Source organism: Eretmochelys imbricata, chromosome 4, assembly GCF_965152235.1.
Source record: "Eretmochelys imbricata isolate rEreImb1 chromosome 4, rEreImb1.hap1, whole genome shotgun sequence".
NCBI classification, from domain to species: Eukaryota; Metazoa; Chordata; order Testudines; family Cheloniidae; genus Eretmochelys; species Eretmochelys imbricata.
In genome coordinates, this window is record NC_135575.1 from 145643627 (window position 1) to 145664601 (window position 20975).

The 20975-nt window shown below is 48.6% G+C and overlaps 1 protein-coding gene across 1 annotated transcript in view; it reads left to right on the forward strand.

Annotated features, from left to right (window-relative positions):
• LOC144264379 (dedicator of cytokinesis protein 2-like) overlaps nt 1–20975 on the forward strand; it is a 336931-nt gene that overhangs the window by 91655 nt on the left and 224301 nt on the right. The window contains exon 18 of the mRNA XM_077816134.1: nt 13411–13600. Within this exon, the coding sequence (XP_077672260.1) occupies nt 13411–13600 (190 nt within the window). The remainder of the gene's footprint in view (nt 1–13410; nt 13601–20975) is intronic.

Below are 20975 nucleotides of genomic sequence, written 5' to 3' on the forward strand. Positions count from 1 at the left end.
AGGGACCCACGGGACAGATTAGTCACCCTCCCCCCTCGCATTCTCGAGTCTCTCCAATGGTGTCTGCAGCCACAAGCGGTCTGTGCGGGAGTACCCTTTGCCAAACCCCAACCTACGCTATCACTGGTCACGGATGCCTCGGCGCTTGGTTGGGGAGCACACCTGAGCAATATCAGAACCCAAGGCTAATGGTCCCACGCAGACCAGGCTGCATATCAACATAAGGGAGCTGAGGGTGGTTCGTCTGGCGTGCCAAGCGTTCCAGGCCTGCCTGCAGGGCACATGTGCGTCGGTGTTGAAAGACAACACCACAGTGTTGTTCTATATAAACAAACAGAGTGGTGCTCGCTCCTCTCCCCTGTGTCAGGAAGCCCTCAGGCTGTGCAACTTTTGCATTGCCCACTCAATACACCTAGAGGCGTCATATCTTCCAGGAGTGCAAAACGAGCTAGCTGACTGCCTCAGCCGCTTGTTTCACGATCACGAATGCTTCCTCAGGCCGGACATCGTGCACTCGATTTTCCAAAGGTGGGGCTCTTCCCACAGAGACCTGTTCACAATGCGGAGCAACAGGAAATGCCAGTGGTTCTGCTCATTTCTGAACTACAGCCCAGGCTCCATCGCGGATGCCTTTCACGGACGGGTCACCTGCTGTATGCGTTCCCGCCCTTCCCGCTCATACATAAAGTCCTCCTCAAGGCTCTCCAGGACAGGGCTTCCTTGGTCCTCATAGTGCCTATGTGGCCCTGCCAGCACCAGTTCAGCATGCTGTTGAACACTGTTGGACAGACCAGTAGCTGTTCCCAGGTGCCTGACCCTCATCACACAGGACCATGGCCATCTACAACACCCCAATCTGGAGTCCCTCCACTTCACAGCGTGGAAACTCCATGGTTGAACCCACTCAAGCTTCAGTGTTGGGACTCAGGGAAGTTCTGCCAGGAAGTAGGAAACCCTCCACTCGTGCCACGTACCTGGCAAAGTGGAGGCGGTTTTCCATTTGGTCTCTGCAGATGGGCAGCCCTCCACAGCACGCATCAATTCCTCTTGTTTTGGGCTACCTACTGTACCTCAAGCAGCAGGGGTTGGCAATATCATCTATCAGAGTTTACCTGGCTGCCATTTCCGCCTTCTACCCGGGGGCCAGCGGGTAGATCAGTCTTCAGAAATCCCATGGTGGGCCGGTTTCTCAAGAGTTTGGACAGGCTTTATCCCCAGGTGTGGCAGCCCGTTCCCCAATGGGACCTCAACCTGGTTCTGTCCACGCTCATGAGGCTCCCTTTTGAGCCCATGGCAACCTGCCATCTCTCCTACCTTTCCTGGAAGGTGGCCTTTCTGGTGGCCATAACATCGGCCAGAAGGGTCTCCGAGCTCAAAGCGCTGACTTCCGAGCGTCCCTATACGGTCTTGTATAAAGACAAGGTGCAGCTAAGCCTTCACCCGGTGTTTCTACCAAAGGTAGTCTCCCAGTTTCATGTGAACCAGGACATATTTTTACCTGTGTTCTTCCCTAAGCCACATGCCAGTAATAGGGAGCAAATGCTCCATTCTCTGGACGTCAGGCGTGCCCTAGCATTCTACATTGAGTGCACAAAGCCATTTTGTAAGTCACCACAGCTCTTTATTGCAATCGTAGAGAGAATGAAAGGGCTTCCCATCTTGTCCCAGCGCATTTCATCATGGATCACGTCCTGCATCAGAACGTGCTATGACCTAGCTAAGATTCCAGCCCCTCCGCTAACAGCACACTCCACAAGAGCACAGGATTTGTCTGCAGCATTCCTTGCACAGGTCCCTATCCAGGATATGTGCAAGGCAGCAATGTGGTCTTCCAGCCACACCTTCTCGTCGCACTACCCCATCACCCAATAGGCAAGGGATGATGCAGCCTTTGGCAGGGCAGTCCTGCATTCAGCAACCAGGTGAACTCTGACCCTGCCTCCGGGGAAACTGCTTGGGAGTCACCTATTGGAATGCACATGAGCAATCACTCGAAGAAGAAAAAACAGTTACCTGACCTCTTGTAATTGTTGTTCTTCAAGATGAATTGCTCATGTCCATTCCAAATCCCACCTGCCTTCCCTCTGTTAGAATATTCCGGCAAGAAGGAACTGAGTAAGCAGCGGCTCGGCAGGGACCTATATACACTGCCAAGAAGGCACCACTCCAGGGGGCTCCACAGCTGACCCGACGGGTACCGCTAGGGAAAAACCTTCCAACGATCGTGCACGCAGCGCGCGCACACATCTATTGGAATGGACATGAGCAACATATCTCGAAGAACAAGAGGTGGGTAACCGTTTTTTCTCGTGTCTTGCTTACAACTCTCCTGCTAATACATCCCAGAATGATGTTCACTTTTTTTTTGCAAGAGCATTACACTGTTGATTCATATTTAGCTTGTGGTCCACTGTGACCGCCGGATCCCTTTCTGCAGTACTCCTTCCTAGGCAGTCATTTCCCATTTTGTATGTGTGCAACTGATTGTTCCTTCTTAAATGAAGTACTTTGCATTAGTCCTTATTGAATTTCATCCTATTTACTTCAGACCATTTCGAATTTTAATCCTGTCCTCCAAGGCACTTGCAACCCCTGCCAGCTTGGTATCATTGCATACTTTATAAGTGTACTCTGTATGCCATTATCTAAATAATTGATGAAGATATTGAATAGAACCTGACCCAGAACTGTTCCCCGCGGGACCCCACTCATTACGCCCTTCCGGCATGACTGATTACTCTCTGGGAACAGTTTTCCAATCAGTTTTGCACCCACCTTATAGTATCTCCATCTAGGTTGCATTTCCCTAGTTTGTTTATGAGAAGGTCATGTGAGACAGTATCAAAAGCTTTACTAAAGTCAAGATATACCACCTCTGTGCTTCCCCCCCATCCACAAGGCTTGTTAACCTGTCGAAGACAGCTATCAGGTTGATTTGACATGATTTGTTCTTGACACATCTGTGCTGGCTGTTACTTATCACCTTATTATCTTCTAGATGTGTGCAAATTCAAACCCAAATTAATGGTGTTACATTTGCAAATGAATTCTAGCTCTGCAGTTTCTCTTTGAAGTCTGTTTTTGAAGTTTTTTTGTTGAAGGATGGCTACTTTTAAACCTGTTACTGAATGTCCAGGGAGATTGAAGTGTTCTCCTACTGGCTTTTGTAGGTTACCATTCCTGATGTCTGATTTGTGACCATTTATTCTTTTATGTAGAGACTGTCCGGTTTGGCCAATGCACCTGCCAGAGGGGCATTGCTGGCACATTATGGCATATATCACATTAGTAGATGTGCAGGTGAGTGAGCCCCTGATGGTGTGGCTCATGTGGTTGGGTCCTCTGATGGTGTTGCTAGAGTAGATATGGGGACAGAGTAGGCAACGGGGTTTATTACAGGGATGGGTTCCAGGGTTAGTGTTTCTGTGATGTGGTATGTAGTTGCTGGTGAGTATTTTCTTCAGGTTGGGGGGGGCTGTCTTTAAACGAGGACTGGCCTGCCTCCCAAGGTCTGTGAGAGTGAGGGATCGTTTTCCAGGATAGGCTGTAGATCGTTGATAATGTGCTGGAGAGGTTTTAGCTGGGGGCTGTACATGATGGCCAGTGGTGTGCTGTTGTTTTCCTTGTTGGGCCTGTCCTGTAGTAGGTGACTTCTGGGTACCTGTCTCATTCTGTCAATCTGTTTCCTCACTTCCCCACCTGGGTTTTGTAGTTTTAGGAATGCTTGATAAAGATCTTGTAGGTGTTTTTCTGAGGGATTGGAGTAAATTTGGTTGTATCTTAGGCCTTGGCTGAAGATAATGGATCGTGTGATGTGTCCTAGATGGAAGCTGGAGGCATGTAGATAAGTATAGCGGTCAGTAGGTTTGTGGTATAGGGTGGTGTTTATGTGACCATCACTTATTTGCACTGTAGTGTCCAGGAAGTGGATCTCTTGCGTGGACTGGTCCAAGCTAAGGTTGATGGGGTGAAAATTGTTGAAATCATGGTGGAATTCCTCAAGGGCCTCCTTCCCATGGGTTCATATTGAAGATGTCATCAATGTAACGTAAGTAGAGGAAGGGCGCTAGAGGATCAGAGCTGAGGAAGTGTCGTTCTAAGTCAGCCATAAAAATGTTGGCATACTGTGGGGCTATGCGGGTACCCATAGCAGTGTTGCTGACTTGAAAGTATAAGTTATCCTCAAATCTGAAATGGTTGTGGGTGAGGACAAAGTCACAAAGCTCAGCCACCTGGTGTGCCATGGCCTCATCAGGGATACTGTTCCTGAAGGCTTGTAGTCTCCTCTTGTGGAATATTGGTGTAAAGAGCTTCTACATCCACAGTGGCCAGGATGGTGTTTCCAGGAAGATCACCAATGCATTGTAGTTTCCTCAGGAAGTTGGTGGTGTCTCAAAGATAGCTCGGAGTGCTGGTAGCATAGGGTCTGAGGAGAGAGTTCCAATAGCCAAGGGAGGAGGGATAGCTCAGTGGTTTGAGCATTGGCCTGCTAAACCCAAGGTTGTGAGTTCAATCCTTGAGGGGGCCATTTAGGGATCTGGGGCAAAAATTGGGGATTGGTCCTGCTTTGAGCAGGGGGTTGGACTAAATGAGATTCTATGAAATTGATTGCTTAATTATTTGCTCCATTATCTTTCCTGGTACAGAAGTAAAGCTGACTGATCTGTAGTTTCCTGGCTTGTCCTTATTTCCCTTTTTATAGATGGACACTATATTTTCTTGTTTATTAGTTAGTAGTAGTTCTGTTGGGAGTGGGGGTTCCCCCTCCACCCTGACTTTTTTCCCCTTGGGGTCTCGTGACATGCCTTAGTCCCCAGGGTTCAAGCCCTGCAAGTCCTGCAGTAAGCTCATGCCAACAGGAGACCCCCACGATGCTTGTTTAAAGTGTCTGGGGGAGGTTCACCAAGCCAATAGGTGCAGGATTTGCAAGGGTTTTCAACCCAGGACCAAAAGGGAGCGGGACTTCAGATTGAAACAGCTCCTTATGGAAGTGGCTCTCAAATCGCAGTCCACCTCAGCACAGCAGGACCTAGCGCTGAGCTCCTTGGTGTGGAGTGCACCTGCATCGGTGGCAGAATCAGCATTCCGGAAGGTCTCCAAGCACAGAGACTTGCGGCACCACTGATCCCCCTGTGCCTAAGACTGTGGGAACTGCCCGGCACCGGTTCCACTCTCCAGCGCCACAGAAGAGGCACGCCCAGCAGGATAGAGGCGGATCTTCTATGAACCCCACCCCTGTGGTCTCAGCCAGTGGGGCACGTCCCAGAGAGGAGTACCCAGCCCCAAGACCCGTGGAGTCAGCACCAGGAACTTCAGACCCTCAAGGAGTACCATTGAGCCTGGGGCCATTGGACTCCCCAATCCATGTGGTGGAAGAGATGGGGCTACCGTCTACCCTGGACACCTTTGAGGCTGCATGGGACCTCATTGCCATGATGGCACCGCAGTCCTCAACTCTCTGCAACAAGCCCTCGGCGCTGCCGGGGGCGGTACCGTCCCGTGGCAAGCCGACGAAGAACCTGCCTGCGTCTCTAGGTCACTGATCATCGGCACTGGAAAGGGGGTACTGGCCTGATTCCCAGCACCACTCCGAGTCCCAGCACTGCTCGGAGTCCAGGCACTGCTCTCGCTCGTGGCACCGGTCATACTCGCGGCACCGGTCTCTGGATCAGAGGTCCCGCTCCTCGCACCGATCATCATCGCGCCGCTGATCCGCTCAGTATCGATCAAGGTCTTGGCACTGCTCCAGATCCCAGCACCGTTCCCCTTCCTCGCGGCACCGCTCACCTGGCCTACTCTGATTGGCACTGCCATGGCCTTCCAGATCCCAGTCATTGTTCTCAGAATCAGACGTGGGGTCTAGATACTCACAATGGAGCCAGCACTGGTCAGCGCATCGACAGCCTGATGCAGGTTCAATGCCATGGCCGCCTCAATGGCAAGGACCGGCGCAATGGCCTTTTTGGACCCCCTGGGCATATCACCAGTCCCAGGGTACCTTATCCAAGGGCTTCCAGTCTGTAGCATCCGAGTCTTGGATGCTGACGGCCTCAGCCAGCCGGCCCATGCCCAGAGGTGCGGAAGAGACTCCAGCTACAGGACCTTCACTGGCACATATCCCCACCCCTTCGGTGGAACCAGTGGTCACTGACCTGGAGCAGCAGGTTGGTCAGAAGGTCCCCATGGACTAACAGGCCAGGATGACCTGGTTCCCCCACTTGCGTCCTTGTTCTCCTCCCCACACAAGGCAGTAGTGGGAACTTCGGTCTCAGGACCAGCACCCATAGACAGTCCCGCCCACCAGGACCTGCTCCGCAGGGTGGTGTGCAATATGGGCTTACAAACCGAGGAGGTGGTGGAACAGGAAGACCCAATGGTGGACATTTTGGCCCCAGAGGGTCCATCCCGAGTGGCATTGACACTCATTAAGACTATTCAAAACAACACCAAAACTGTATGGCAGACCCCGGCCTCTATCCCCCCCGACAGCCAAAGGGGTGGAACGCAAATACTTTGCTCCCTCCAAGGGTTAAGAGTATTTGTACACCCACCTGCAGCCCTGCTCCTTGGTGGTGTCTGCGGTTAATGAACATGAAAGGCAGGGGCAGCAGGGGCCCATGCCTAAGTCCAAGGACTCTAAAAAACTTGACCTTTTTAGTAGAATGGTCTACTCCAGGGGGACCTACAGTTCAGGATTGCTAACCAGCAGGCAGTCTTGAGCCGATATAATTTTAACTCATGGAACTCCATGCTCAAATTTAAGGGGCTAATCCCAACGGAGTCCAGGGACAAGTTTGGGGCCACTATGGAGGAGGGCAAGGCAGTGGCACAAACCTCTTTACAGGCGCGTACCTTGTCCTGCAGCATAGCCATGAGGAGGACCTCATGGCTTCAAGTTTTGGGTCTACCCCCCCAAGGTCCAACAGACTCTACAGGACCTGCCCTTTGATGGGGCAGGATTATTCATGGAGCAAACAGACTCCAGGCTCCACAGCCTAAAGGATTCAAGGGCGACACTGATGTCGCTGGGGATGCACACCCAAGCTATGCAGTGGAAACATTTTAAGCCTCAACCCCCTCAACTTCCTAACCACCTTACCCTAGACAAGACTTTTCTAGATGGCGAGGTAGGAATGGCAGGCATAAGCCATCCCAGCCCTCATCACCACAGGGCCAGGTGCGCACCTCTTGGGGAGTCACCTGGTTGGAATTGATGTGAACAAGCACTCGAAAAAGAAGAAAACTGTTACTCACCTTCTTGTAACTTGTTTTTCGAGATGTGTTATTCACGTCCATTCCAAAGCCCACCCTCTGTCCCCTCTGTTGAAGTAGCCGGCAAGTAGGAACTGAAAGAGAGGTTGGACCAGCAGGGTCATATATTGAGCGCCAAGAAGGTGCCACTCCAGGGGGCTCCATAGCTGACCTAACGGGAGCTGCTGGGGGGAAAACTTTCTGGCAACCATGCACACGGTGCACGCACACCTGATTGGAATGGATGTGAACAACACATCTTGAAGAACAACAGTTACAAGAAGGTGAGTAACCGTTTTTTCCCTTCTTTGACAGGATTATTGGCCTAATGGATGGGGGGAAGCAGTAGATTTGATGTACTTGATTTCAGTAAGGCTTGACATTCTCATAAGCAAATTAGGGAAGTGTGGTCTAGATTAAATTACTGTAAGGTGGGTGCAAAACTGGTTGAAAGACGATGCACGAAGAGCAGTTATCAATGGTTCACTGTAAAGTGAGGAGATGTATGGTCGAGTTCCAGAGGGGCCTATGATGGGTCTGTTACGAGTCAATATTTTCATCAGTGACTTGGATAATGAAGTGGAGAGTGTGCTTATAAAATCTGCAAATGACACGAAGCTGGGAGGGGTTGCAAGCACTTCAGAGTACAGGGTTAGAATTCAAAATGACTTAAAATTGGAGAATGGGGCTGAAATATACAAGATGAAATTTGGTAAAGACAAGTACAAAGTAGTACACTTAAGGAAAAATTAAAGGCACAGCTACAAAATGGGGAATAACTGGCTAAGCAGTAGTACTGCTGAAAAGGATCTGGGGGTTATAGTGGATCAAAAATTGAATATATGTCAGCAATGTAATGCAGTTGTGAAAAAGGCTAATATTCTGGGGTGTATTAACAGGGGTGTTGTATGTAAGACACTGGAGGTAATTGTTTTGCTCTACTTGGCATGAGTGAGGCTTCAGCAGGAGTACTGTGTCCAATTCCAGATGTCACACTTTAAGAAAGATGTAGACAAATCGGAGAGAGTCCAAAGGAGAGCAATAAAAATGATAAAAGGTTCAGGAAACCTGACCGACGAGGAAAGGTTGAAAAAAAAAACAAAAAAAACACCAGGCATGTTTAGTGTTGAAAAACGAAGCCTGAGGGGGGACCTGATCACAGTCTTCAGATATATTAAGGGCTGTTATAAAGAGGACGGGGATCAGTTCTCTCTGTCTGCCGAAGGAAGGACAAAAAATAATTGACTTAATCTGCAGCAAGGGAGATTTAAGTTAGATATTAGGAAAAACTTTCTAACTATAAGGATAACACTGGAAGAGGTTTCCAATGGAGGTTTTAAAGAACAGGTTAGACAAACACCTATCTAGATGTACTTGCTCCTGCCGCAGCCTATGGGGCTGGACTAAATGACCTCTCGAGGTCCCTTCCAGCCCTACATTTCTATGATATAGGTTATTCTCTGCAAGGCTGTTGCCTCCCTGCTTCTGCTCCATGACATGATGCCTCTGCACCACAAAGCTGCACTGATTTCAATATCATGTCATTGCAAACTCCTGTCTAATTTGCTGCGCCGTGCCTCTGTCTTCCTTGGCTGTTCCTGCTTCCCCAAATTCTCCTTCCCGTTGAGAGGCTGTATTTCAGGCAATTTTTTCTTGGGTGGATTAGATTAATAGATTTTAAGCTCTGAAGGGACCATTATGGTCATCTAGTCAGACCTCCTGGGTAACACAGGCCACAGACCTTCACCCAGTAAACTCTGCATAAGGCACAGAACTTCTGTCACGCTAGAGCAGATCTTTCCAGTCTTGATTTAGAAACTCCAACTGATGGAGAATCCACCACGTCCCTGGGTAAATTGTTCCAACTGTTAATTACCATCACCGTTGAAACTTGTGTCTTATTTTAGTCTGAATTTGTCCAGCTTCAGCTTCCAACCATGAGATCTTGTTCTGCCTCATACTGTAAGACTAACGAGCTATCTGCTGTCAGAAATCAGTCACTGTTGCAGCTCTAACTGCACCTCTGTCCCCTTCGCAGCCTCTCTGAGGGCAACCCCTCAGTTGTCAGGTCTCCTACCTTTACCTCTGGGGTGGACTCATACAATTCTCCCATTTTTAGACCTGGCCTTGGGCTACACCGTGCATACACACTATGCATCCACTATGCATACACACTGGTGCAGTTCTTCCCTTTGGGAGTTTGACCCGTGGTGAGTACAGTACCCAGACAGCCTTCTGAAACCAAGCATTGTTTAATTTTAATAGTAGGAGTAAAGCATTTAGAGGAAAAGATTTTAAAACAACAGTCTATGCGCATGTCTGTCTTACCTACCAGCTCACCATCTCCTGCTGGTAACCTAGACAGGCCTAGACTGCCTGTGTGAGTTTGAACAGCATCTCAGCAGCTACCTCTCCTCTGGGAAGAGAGAATCTCTTTTTGCTCCTTTGTCCTTTTCAGTCCCCACTTTTGGCCCTGCTTGTCCAAACCAGTTCAGTAGACTCCACAGGAGGTCAAGGTAGAACCTTCAGAGCTAATGCCCCCTCAGTTCCAAGGGCTGATTGCCTGCTCGCATTCTCCATCACATGAAAGCTGCTGGCCTGTCTCCTGAGACCACAAAGGACTCACTGCCATGCCTAAATCTTTCAGGCCCTTCTTCTAGGACACCATTTTGCTAATTCAAAATAACAGTACAAAACTCACAATCTATGCAGGCTGCAAGGACCCAGGGGCCTTTTGCTCTGGTCCTCTGTGTTCTCCCCTCTCTCTCTGCTCCAGGGCCAGTCACAAGAGCAAACCTCCCTCTTGCAATGGTCCTCCAGCGGAGCTCTCCTTCGTTTATAGGGATCACCTGACCCCTTCCTGGCTGGATATGATAATCAAACAGGGCTGGATGGCCCCAGGCCTCTAGCCTTTAAAGGGGAAGCCCACCTTGTTACAAACCCAATATAGATCATACAGTATTCATAAATTATTAGAGTGGCTCCATGTCCATCACAATCTCTTCCCTGCATTGGCACTTGTAGATGGTAATCTAGTTGCCTCTTAACCTTCATTTGGATAAACTAAATATATCTAACTTCTTATGCTTCTCACTAGATGGCAGGCTTTCCAGAACTTGAGTCATTTGAGGGTTCTTTACTGAACCCTTTCCAATTTTTCAACATCCTTTTTGAAGTGTGGACACAAGAACTGAACCCAGAACTCCAGTAATGGCCTCACTAATACCACTCCCTGCTCCTATTTGATATTCCTTTGCTTACACACCCAAGGATCATATTTTATTTATTTTCTGCCATGACCCCTAAGTCCCTTTAATGGTAGCTGCATTCCAGGACACATTCCCCCATCTTATAAGTGTGACCTACATTGTTTTTAGATGTATGACCTTGCCTTTGGCTATGTTAAAACTCATGTTTTTAAAATGAACTTCCTTATCAAACTATCCAGGTCAGCCTGTATAGGTGACCAGACCCCATCATTATTTACTACTCCTCTAATTTTTGTCTCATCTACAAATTTTGCTAGCAATGATTTTATATTTGCTTCTAGATCACTGATAAAGATATTAAATAGCATCAGACCAAGAATATATCCATGTATGGCTCCACCAGAAATACCATCACTCAATTACAGTTCCCTATTTATGATTACTGTGATGGGTTTGGTCACAGAGACCCCCTTGGGACTGTCACCTGACATGCTGAGATTACCTCTGAGCCTGTTTTCCCTGCCAGCTTGGGACTCCAGAACCCTGCCTTGTTGAGCCAGACACACTAGCCTGCTGCAACACAGACCCAGGTCTGGTCCACGCCCCCAGAGCTGCAAACTTCAACCAAAAACTGCTCAGCAGGTCACCTAACTCCAGCACCCAGACACCCAGTTCCCAATGGGATCCAAACCCCAAATACATCCATTTTACTCTGTATAAAGCTTATACAGGGTAAACTCATAAATTGTCCACCCTCTATAACACTGATAAAGAGATATGCACAGCTGTTTGCTCCCACAGGTATTAATCACTTACTCTGGGTTTACTAATAAACAAAAGTGATCTTATTAAGTATAAAAAGTAGGATTTCATAGAATCATAGAATATCAGGGTTGGAAGGGACCTCAGTAGGTCATCTAGTCCAACCCCCTGCTCAAAAGCAGGACCCATCCCCAATTAAATCATCCCAGCCAGGGCTTTGTCAAGCCTGACCTTAAAAACTTCTAAGGAAGGAGATTCCACCACCTCCCTAGGCCACGCATTCCAGTGTTTCACCACCCTCCTAGTGAAAAAGTTTTTCCTAATATCCAACCTAAACCTCCCCCACTGCAACTTGAGACCATTACTCCTTGTCCTGTCCTCTTCTACCACTGAGAATAGTCTAGAACCATCCTCTCTGGAACCACCTCTCATCCTTCTTGTAGTGTGGGGCCCAAAACTGGACACAGTACTCCAGATGAGGCCTCACCAATGTCGAATAGAGGGGGACGATCACATCCCTCGATCTGCTCGCTATGCCCCTACTTATACATCCCAAAATGCCACTGGCCTTCTTGGCAACAAGGGCACACTGCTGACTCATATCCAGCTTCTCGTCCACTGTCACCCCTAGGTCCTTTTCCGCAGAACTGCTGCCTAGCCATTCGGTCCCTAGTCTGTAGCTGTGCATTGGGTTCTTCCGTCCTAAGTGCAGGACCCTGCACTTATCCTTATTGAACCTCATCAGATTTCTTTTGGCTCAATCCTCCAATTTGTCTAGGTCCCTCTGTATGCTATCCCTGCCCTCCAGCGTGTCTACCACTCCTCCCAGTTTAGTATCATCCGCAAATTTGCTGAGAGTGCAATCCACACCATCCTCCAGATCATTTATGAAGATATTGAACAAAACCGGCCCCAGGACCGACCCCTGGGGCACTCCACTTGACACCGGCTGCCAACTAGACATGGAGCCATTGATCACTAAGACATTTAAGTGATTTCAAGTAATAAGAGGCAGAACAAAGTAAGTTACCAAGCAAAATGAAACAAAACATACAAGTCTAAGCCTAATACATTAAGAAACTGTGACAAAGTTCCTCCTCTGCCTTGGTGGGTCCTGCACTTATTGGCGGATTTGCTTGCCTCAGAGATTCACGGCAGCCCTCAGTTTGGCCACTTTTGCTAGTGGCTCAAACCTGCCATTCACTCAGCTAACCTCATCACTGGCCAGCATGGGGAAAAGGAAGGAGAACAATCCCCACAGTCTCTGCTGGTCCATCTAGTGGCTCGGGGGACAGGTCAGGGACTTTCTCCTCTGGTGGGACACACAGTCCAGGTCAACTCCTCCTGTACCCAACAGGGAGTTGGGGCTATGGGAGGAACACAGGCCCGCCCTCTACTCCGGGTTCCAGCCCAGGGCCATGTGGATCACAGCTGTCTACAGTGTTTTGTGTAACACCTGTATGACAGCTACAACTCCCTGGGCTACTTCCCCATGGCCTCCTCCCTACACCTTCTTTATCCTCACCACAGGACCTTCCTCCTGATGCCAGATAGCATTTGTACTCCTCAGTCCTCCAGCAGCACACCCTCTCACTCTCAGCTCCTTGCACGCCCCTCACTGACTGAAGTGAGGTCCTTTTAAAACCAGGTGCACTGATTAGCCTGCCTTAATTGATTCTGGCAGCTTCTTAATTGGCTCCAGGTGTCCTAATTAGCCTGTCTGCCTTAATTGGTTCCAGCAAGTTCTGATTGTTCTGGAACTGCCCCTGTTACCTTACCCAGGGAAAAAACCTTTTGTAGTGAAATGGCCCACCTTGATTATCACTACAAAAGGTTCCCCCCTCCCCCCCCACACTCTCCTGCTGGTAATAGCTCACCTTAAGTGATCACTCTCGTTACAGTGTGTATGGTAACACCCATTGTTTCATGTTCTCTATGTATATAAATCTCCCCACTGTATTTTCCACTGAATGCATCCGATGAAGCGAGCTGTAGCTCACGAAAGCTTATGCTCAAATATATTTGTTAGTCTCTAAGGTGCCACAAGTCCTCCTTTTCTTTTTACGAAGTCTAAGTATATTACGTCAACACAGTTACTGCTATCAACCAAATTTATCAAAAAATGCTGAGTCATACAGGTTGAATCTTTTATGTCCTGCCCATTCTGATGACACACTTTGGATTTTAGGGTGACATCAGGAAATTGGAGGACTCCAGCTCTTACCTGAATCTGCCTTTTACGAGAAGTCTATTAGAGTCAAAGACCCTTTCTGGTTCCTCATTCCGAGTGAGCGGTGGCATGGCTGGTATGGGCATATCTTCCCGGGACAGCTTCCAAATCTCCACCCTCGTCTGCTCCACCAAACTAACCCAGAATGGTATGTAGGAGTTTTCCCCTGCTTTCAGCAGAAGTGCACACCACAAACTTCAGTGTGACACTTCTGCGGTATGCCAGCATGCACATCACAACATGCCAGTGTGACATTGCCATACTTTTAAATAAGCTGTATTCACTTCCTACACATCTGTATATGTTTGTCCACCCTGCACACAGCTGCACAGCCCATCAGCCCCCTTCAGGAGATCCTTTAGGATACAGCTGTTAGTTACAGGGTATAAACACACATGTATCAGCATGCATGGGCAGCCTCTTGCCTGTGAGGAAAATGCTTGGGAAACTGCAAGGGGTCAAGCCAGAGTCAGTAGTGAGAAGCCAGAGCCACAGGTCAAGCCAGAGGTCAGGAACTGGAGTAAGCAGGGTAGCAGGGAAAGAAGGGTTCAAGGCAAGGGCAGGACAGAGGCAAGGCTGGGTGCAAGGCAGGAGCAGCGGGAACAAGGTAACACAAGAGCAGGCACAATGTTGGGCATGAGCATTGAGAAGCCAGTTAGCTGCAGCTGCTGGCTTAAGAGCTGGCCTGCTAGACCCTCCAGCCAATCAGGTGACGTGGCCAGTCAGGCAGCCTGCTACAGGCCAGCTGTACTGATGAGGCTGCCTGGAGACTAGCTCTGCTGCAGGCCCTCACAGTGTCCCCCTCCCCATCGAGGGTGCCGTCTAGGGGCCTTGGGGCCTGGTTTCTTGGGGTACATGTGGTGAAAGGCTTGCAGGAGATCTCGGGCATGGATGTGTTCTGCAGGATCTCAGGGGGAGGGATAGCTCAGTGGTTTGAGCATTGGCCTGCTAAACCCAGGGTTGTGAGTTCAATCCTTGAGGGGGCCATTTAGGGATCTGGGACAAAAATTGGGGATTGGTCCTGCTTTGAGCAGGGGGTTGGACTAGATGACCTCCTGAGGTCCCTTCCAACCCTGATATTCTATGATTCTATGAAAGCTTCTCCTCAGTTATTTGAGTTTGTGAAACATTTGTCTGAGACATACCTGTTCCAGTCAATTAGATACCCAGCAAGAGTCTAGAACAGGGGTGGGCAAACTATGGCCCGTGGCCACATCTGGCCCACCAGCCGATTTAATCCGTCCCTCGAGCTCCCGCTGGGGAGTGGAGTCGGGAGCCACTCTGTGTGCTTGTGCCATGGCTCTGTGCGGCTCTGGAAGCAGTGGCATGTCCCCCCTCCGGCTCCTACATGTAGGGGCAGCCAGAGGTTCTGTGCGCTGCCCCCACCCCAAGTGCCGCCTCCGCAGCTCCCATTGCCACCTGAGAACGGGGCAGCATGCAGAGCTGCCTGGCTGTGCCTCTGCATAGGAGCCAGAGGGGAGAACGTGCCGCTGCTTGAGGTAAGCACCGCCCAGAGCCTGCACCCCTGAGCCCCTCCTGTGCCCCAACCCCCTGCCCAAGCCCTGATCCCCCTCCTGTCTTCTGAACCCCTCTGTCCCAACCTGGAGCATTTTCCTACACCCCAAACCCCTCATCCCCAGCCCCACCCCAGAGCCCGCACCTCCAGCCAGAGCCCTCAACCCCCCCACACCCCAACCCCCTGCCCCAGCCCAAAGGCCCCTCCCACACCCTGAACTCCTCATTTCAGGCCCCACCCCAGAGCCCGCACCCCCAGCCAGAGCCCTGACCCCTTCCTGAACCCCAACCCCAATTTCATGAGCATTCATGGCCCACCATACAATTTCCATACCCAGATGTGGCCCTCAGGCCAAAAAAGTTTGCCCACTCCTGAGCTAGAATATATCGAACCACTTATTTTTCTTGGCCCCAAACAGTTATAGGTGGAAGAGGAGTATGCAGTGGGAAGGGATTCTTGAATAATAATTTTTAGAAGGGAGATGTAAAAACAGTGTAAATCTTGAGGGAATCTTGTAGCTGTAACTTGAACTTGAACATAACAGGGTGAATCTGTTTTGTGATTTGGAAAGACCTTGTGTACGGATAGTCCAGCTTTGCAGAGAGGCAAGTTGATCACAGATTCCAGGCAGACAACCACTCCTTATCCCCTACCCCAAAACCAGGTATTGGCTGGCGGGACTGGTTGGTATACCATTCATAAGTTGTCTTGGCGATTTTTAACTGCCCTGGAGTTCTTGGTTTACCTGTTGGTTGTGGACAATGATTTTGTTAGTGGCAAGCATTGACAATTCGGTGAGGATCTCTGTGTGAGCACAATGGTGGAAAGTATAGTTAGCAACAAAAAGAGTCTTGCTTGCTGGAGGCATTTCTAGCATTGATGTAAAAGTAAACTTGGCGTGAGGTGAGGAATCAGGGACAGCCAATTATCTTGATGATAAGTTTAGAAAGTAACGTAGGTACTGTTCAAGGACTTGATTGACCCACTCTGCCTGACTCTTGGTGCTTGTATAAAAGGCCATTGAGGTTAGGGTGTCAATACTCAGATGGTATAGAAATTCTTGCCAGAAGTGGGAAATAAACTGGACTTCTTGGTCAGATACCATGCCTGTAGGCAAGCCGTGGAGACAAAAGATGTTGTTCATAAACAGACAAACTGTCTCCTGAGCAGAAGCACCTGGCATGGACCAAAATGTGCCAGCTTGGTTAAGTGGTCAGCCACCACTAGAATAGTACTGTGGCCTTGGGAAGGTGGTAAATCTATGATAAAGTCCATGGGAAGGATGGCCCAAGTCCAGGGCAAAGTGAGTAGGGGCTGGACGAGACCCAGCAGTCTTGAATGAGGCAATCTTAGTCCGGGTGCAAAGATCACAGGAATCTACACAGGACGCAACAGAGGCACATATTGCTGGCCACCAAAACTTCCTGGAAACTAGGTCTTGAATCTTTGAATGGCCAAAGTGGCCTGCTAGGGGAGCATGATGGCAGAATTTTAGGATTCGAAGCAGAGTGATCCCTTCAGGCACATAGATGTGTCCCTCATGTTATAGGATCCCATTCTGGAATGTGAAGGCTGCAGAGGTCTGATCCTGGTCAAGGTCTAAGACTTGATGGGTTCACTAAGTAACAGAGTGGATGATGCATAACAGGTTGGAGGTTACTGTTGACTAATATACGCTGACTAGCATACATATATATTATGTTAATAATACTACCCACAATATATATTCCAAGCATTTAAGTATGCATATTATTAAGCATTAATATAGCAGTTATATAGCCCAAATTGGCCTGTGATAATCCTGTTCACTTACGTTAAGTATCCCATACCATCTTACATTAACTGAAGTAAACTTTGGCTTAAAGAGATAGGAAAACTGTCAGTATCAGGACATATAATTGGTTTTCTCATAGCAACAAAAAGAGTTAGCCTCAGAACCCTATTTACCCTAATACAGGCCTAGGAGGGTTCTTTTTGCCCCCTAGGACCTGGAATGCATGTACTCAGAGCAAAGGTAAGGGTGCATCCATTGTGTATATACACCGGTGCAGTTTCTTCTCTTCAAGAGTCTGACCAGTGGTGAGTACAATATCCAGACAGCCTTCTGAAACCAAGCATCGTTAAATTTTAATAGTAGGAACAAAGCTTCTTTTTCCAGGAGTGTCCTCTTTAGATGTCTTGACGCCCTACTGGAGAGTGATAAACCTTATGAGGCCAAGCTCGAACGGATGCTCACAGAGCAAAGTGAAACCCTCCACCTCGGCATCCGCAGAGCCGAAAGAAACTCGGAACCAAGCGGCACAGTGGTGCCACCTGCTGGACCTATGCCGCTCAGCTCAAAGCCCTTGACACCAGCGACTACAGTTCACATTCCTGGGCCGCCAGTAATGCCATCCCCAGTACCAAAGTCCACAGTTCCACAACAATTCACAAGACATGCAGACCCAATAATCTCTTCAACACCTGAATTCCCTCTACTCGGTACCGAAGGTACTCCATCCAGATTAGTACTGAGCCACTTGAATACTCCATCTGGATCAGCTCCCCCTCCCTCCAGTGATGGTGAAGAGGAGGAGGATGCAGTGATATATACTCCTCGTCACTCCTCACTGCAATCTGGACCATCTCAGCTACCAGCATGTCACCCATCTTCAGAGGCACGTGCTTGGTAATGGCACCCATAGGCACCACCCCACATGCCTTTCCCACCGAACTGGCCTTACTGGAATCTATGGGCAAGGTACAAGGCCCACCACTGCAGGCCTCCTTGCCCACCAAGATTGAGAGCCGCACAATCCCTATTACCACCTATCCCAGCATCCTCAGAAACACAAGAGGAAGTGACGGAGGAAACTGAGGACATATCTGATCAGGAAGCCTCACCACCTGCACACCTCTCATCTTCGTCACCAGATGAAACCATAATGCCCCCACCACTGGGGATGATTTTAAGGCCTTTCAGGTAGCAGAATCGTTAGACATTTCTTTAAAACAGGTACCTGAATCTCAGCATAAGCTACTGGACATACTCCAGTCATTTCCATCAGCAAAGATAGCATCATCAATCAGTAAAGCTATTATGGGGCCTGCAAAAACCATCTGGCAGACACCAGCAACAGCTCCCACATCATGCAAAAAATAGGACAAAAAATATTATGTGCCATCTAAAGGGGCTGAGTTTTTATTTACTCACCCTACACCAATTCACTAGTGGTGGAGGCTGTAAACGAGAGGGGAAAACAACACAACTCTGGAATAACCCCATACAACAAAGATTGGAAGAGGCTGGATTTCGTAGGCTGCTAGGTCTATTCCTCTGCAACACTTCAGTTCCACATAGCTAATTGTGCAGCTGTCCTGGTGAAACACATGGACACCATCTTTTCGAAAATGTCAGAATTTATTAACAATTTGCCTGATGATAAAAAAGAACAATTTAAAGCGAATATAGCTGAAGGACATCTCATCACCAGGATGGCCTTGCAGGCCTCTCTTGACTCCGCAGACATGGCAGCATGATCTATCGCAACATCTGTGGTTATGTGCCGGGGATCCTGGCTCTATCTCTCGGGGTCCCCCAGGGAGGTCCAGGCAACAGTTGAGGACTTACCCTTCAAAGACCCAAAATTATTTGCAGCCAAAATGGATGAATCTTTCCACACCCTTAAAGACTCAAGGGTAACCTTGAAATCCCTGGGTATCTACACACCTGCAAATAAAAAGAAACAGGGCAGGTTTTATATCCAGAGATTCCAATCACCACCATACGCACAAAATAGACAGTATGAACAATGCCGCAAGCAAAGGCAAACCAGATGTTGACAGCCAAAAAACAAACCTTCAACGTCCCAACAATCCAAAACTAGACAGCAATTTTTAAGCTGTGGTTGAGGGCACGAGACAACCACTTATTCTAATGCTAGAAACAGACTCTACCTCCCGACTATTCGGAGATTGTCACCTTTTCACCTAGTTCGGTGCAGCATCTCGACAGACAGATGAGTTTTAGAAATGATCCAAACTGGTTACTCCATCCCCTTTATCTTCATCTCACCCACCCGCCCTCCCCATCCCTCTTCAGGGACCCCTCTCACAGTCACTGTTGCAACAGGAAGTAAATAACCTTATTTATCTAGGTACAGTGGAACCTGTACCAACTCAGCACAGAGGGAAAAGGCTCTGTTCAAATTATTTTCTCACGCAGAAAAAGACAGGCGGATGGAGAACCATATTGGATCTAAGGAAACTCAACAAATTTGTAAAAACCCAACATTTCAAGATGGTGACAGTATCAACCATAATTCCAGTGTTAGAAAAGAGGGACTGGCTTTTGGCCCTCGACCTGCAGGAGGCGTATTTCAACATTACCATCCACCCATCACACAGAATACTCTTGAGGTCCACTCTAGGGAAACAACACTTCCAAAACAAAGTACTAGCCTTTGGCTTGTCCACCAACCCAAGGGTTTTCTCCAAAGTTCCAGCTGTCATGGTGGCACACCTCCACAGACATGGAGTCATGATTACCTTGGATGATTACCTCATAGAATCATAGAATCATAGAATATCAGGGTTGGAAGGGACCTCAGGAGGTCATCTAGTCCAACCCCCTGCTCAAAGCAGGACCAATCCCCAACTAAATCATCCCAGCCAGGGCTTTGTCAAGCCTGACCTTAAAAACTTCTAAGGAAGGAGATTCCACCACCTCTCTAGGTAACGCATTCCAGTGTTTCACCACCCTCCTAGTGAAAAAGTTTTTCCTAATATCCAACCTAAACCTCCCCCACTGCAACTTGACACCATTAGTCCTCGTTCTGTCATCTGCTACCACTGAGAACAGTCTAGAGCCATCCTCTTTGGAACCCCCTTTCAGGGAGTTGAAAGCAGCTATCAAATCCCCCCTCATTCTTCTCTTCCACAGACTAAACAATCCCAGTTCCCTCAGCCTCTCCTCGTAAGTCATGTGTTCCAGTCCCCTAATCATTTTTGTTACCCTCCACTGGACGTTTTCCAATTTTTCCACATCCTTCTTGTAGTGTGGGGCCCAAAACTGAACACAGTACTCCAGATGAGGCCTCACCAATGTCGAATAGAGGGGAACGATTACGTTCCTTCAGTCTGCTGGCAATGCCCCTACTTATACATCCCAAAATGCCATTGGCCTTCTTGACAACAAGGGCACACTATTGACTCATATCCAGCTTCTCATCCACTGTAACCCCTAGGTCCTTTTCTGCAGAACTGTTGCCTAGCCATTCGGTCCCTAGTCTGTAGCGGTGCATTGGATTCTTCCATCCTAAGTGCAGGATTCTTCACTTGTCCTTGTTGAACCTCATCAGATTTCTTTTGGCCCAATCCTCTAATTTGTCTAGGGCCCTCTGTATCCTATCCCTACCCTCCAGTGTATCTACCTCTCCTCCCAGTTTAGTGTCATCTGCAAACTTGCTGAGGGTGCAATCCACACCATCCTCCAGATCATTAATGAAGATATTGAACAAAACCAGCCCCAGGACTGACCCTTGGGGCACTCCAGTTGATACCAGCTGCCAACTAGACATGGAGCCATTGATCACTACCCGTTGAGCCCGACAATCTAGCCAGCTTTCTATCCACCTTATAGTCCATTCATCCAGCCCATATTTCTTTAACTTGCTGGCAAGAATACCGTGGGACACCATGTCAAAAGCTTTGCTAAAGTCAAGGAACAACACGTCCACTGCTTTCCCCACATCCACAGAGCCAGTTATCTCGTCATAGAAGGCAATTAGATTAGTCAGGCACGACTTGCCCTTGGTGAATCCATGCTGACTGTTCCTGATCACTTTCCTCTCCTCTAAGTGCTTCAGAATTGATTCCTTGAGGACCAGCTCCATGATTTTTCCAGGGACTGAGGTGAGGCTGACTGGCCTGTAGTTCCCCGGATCCTCCTTCTTCCCTTTTTTAAAGATGGGCACTACATTAGCCTTTTTCCAGTCATCTGGGACCTCCCCCAATCACCATGAGTTTT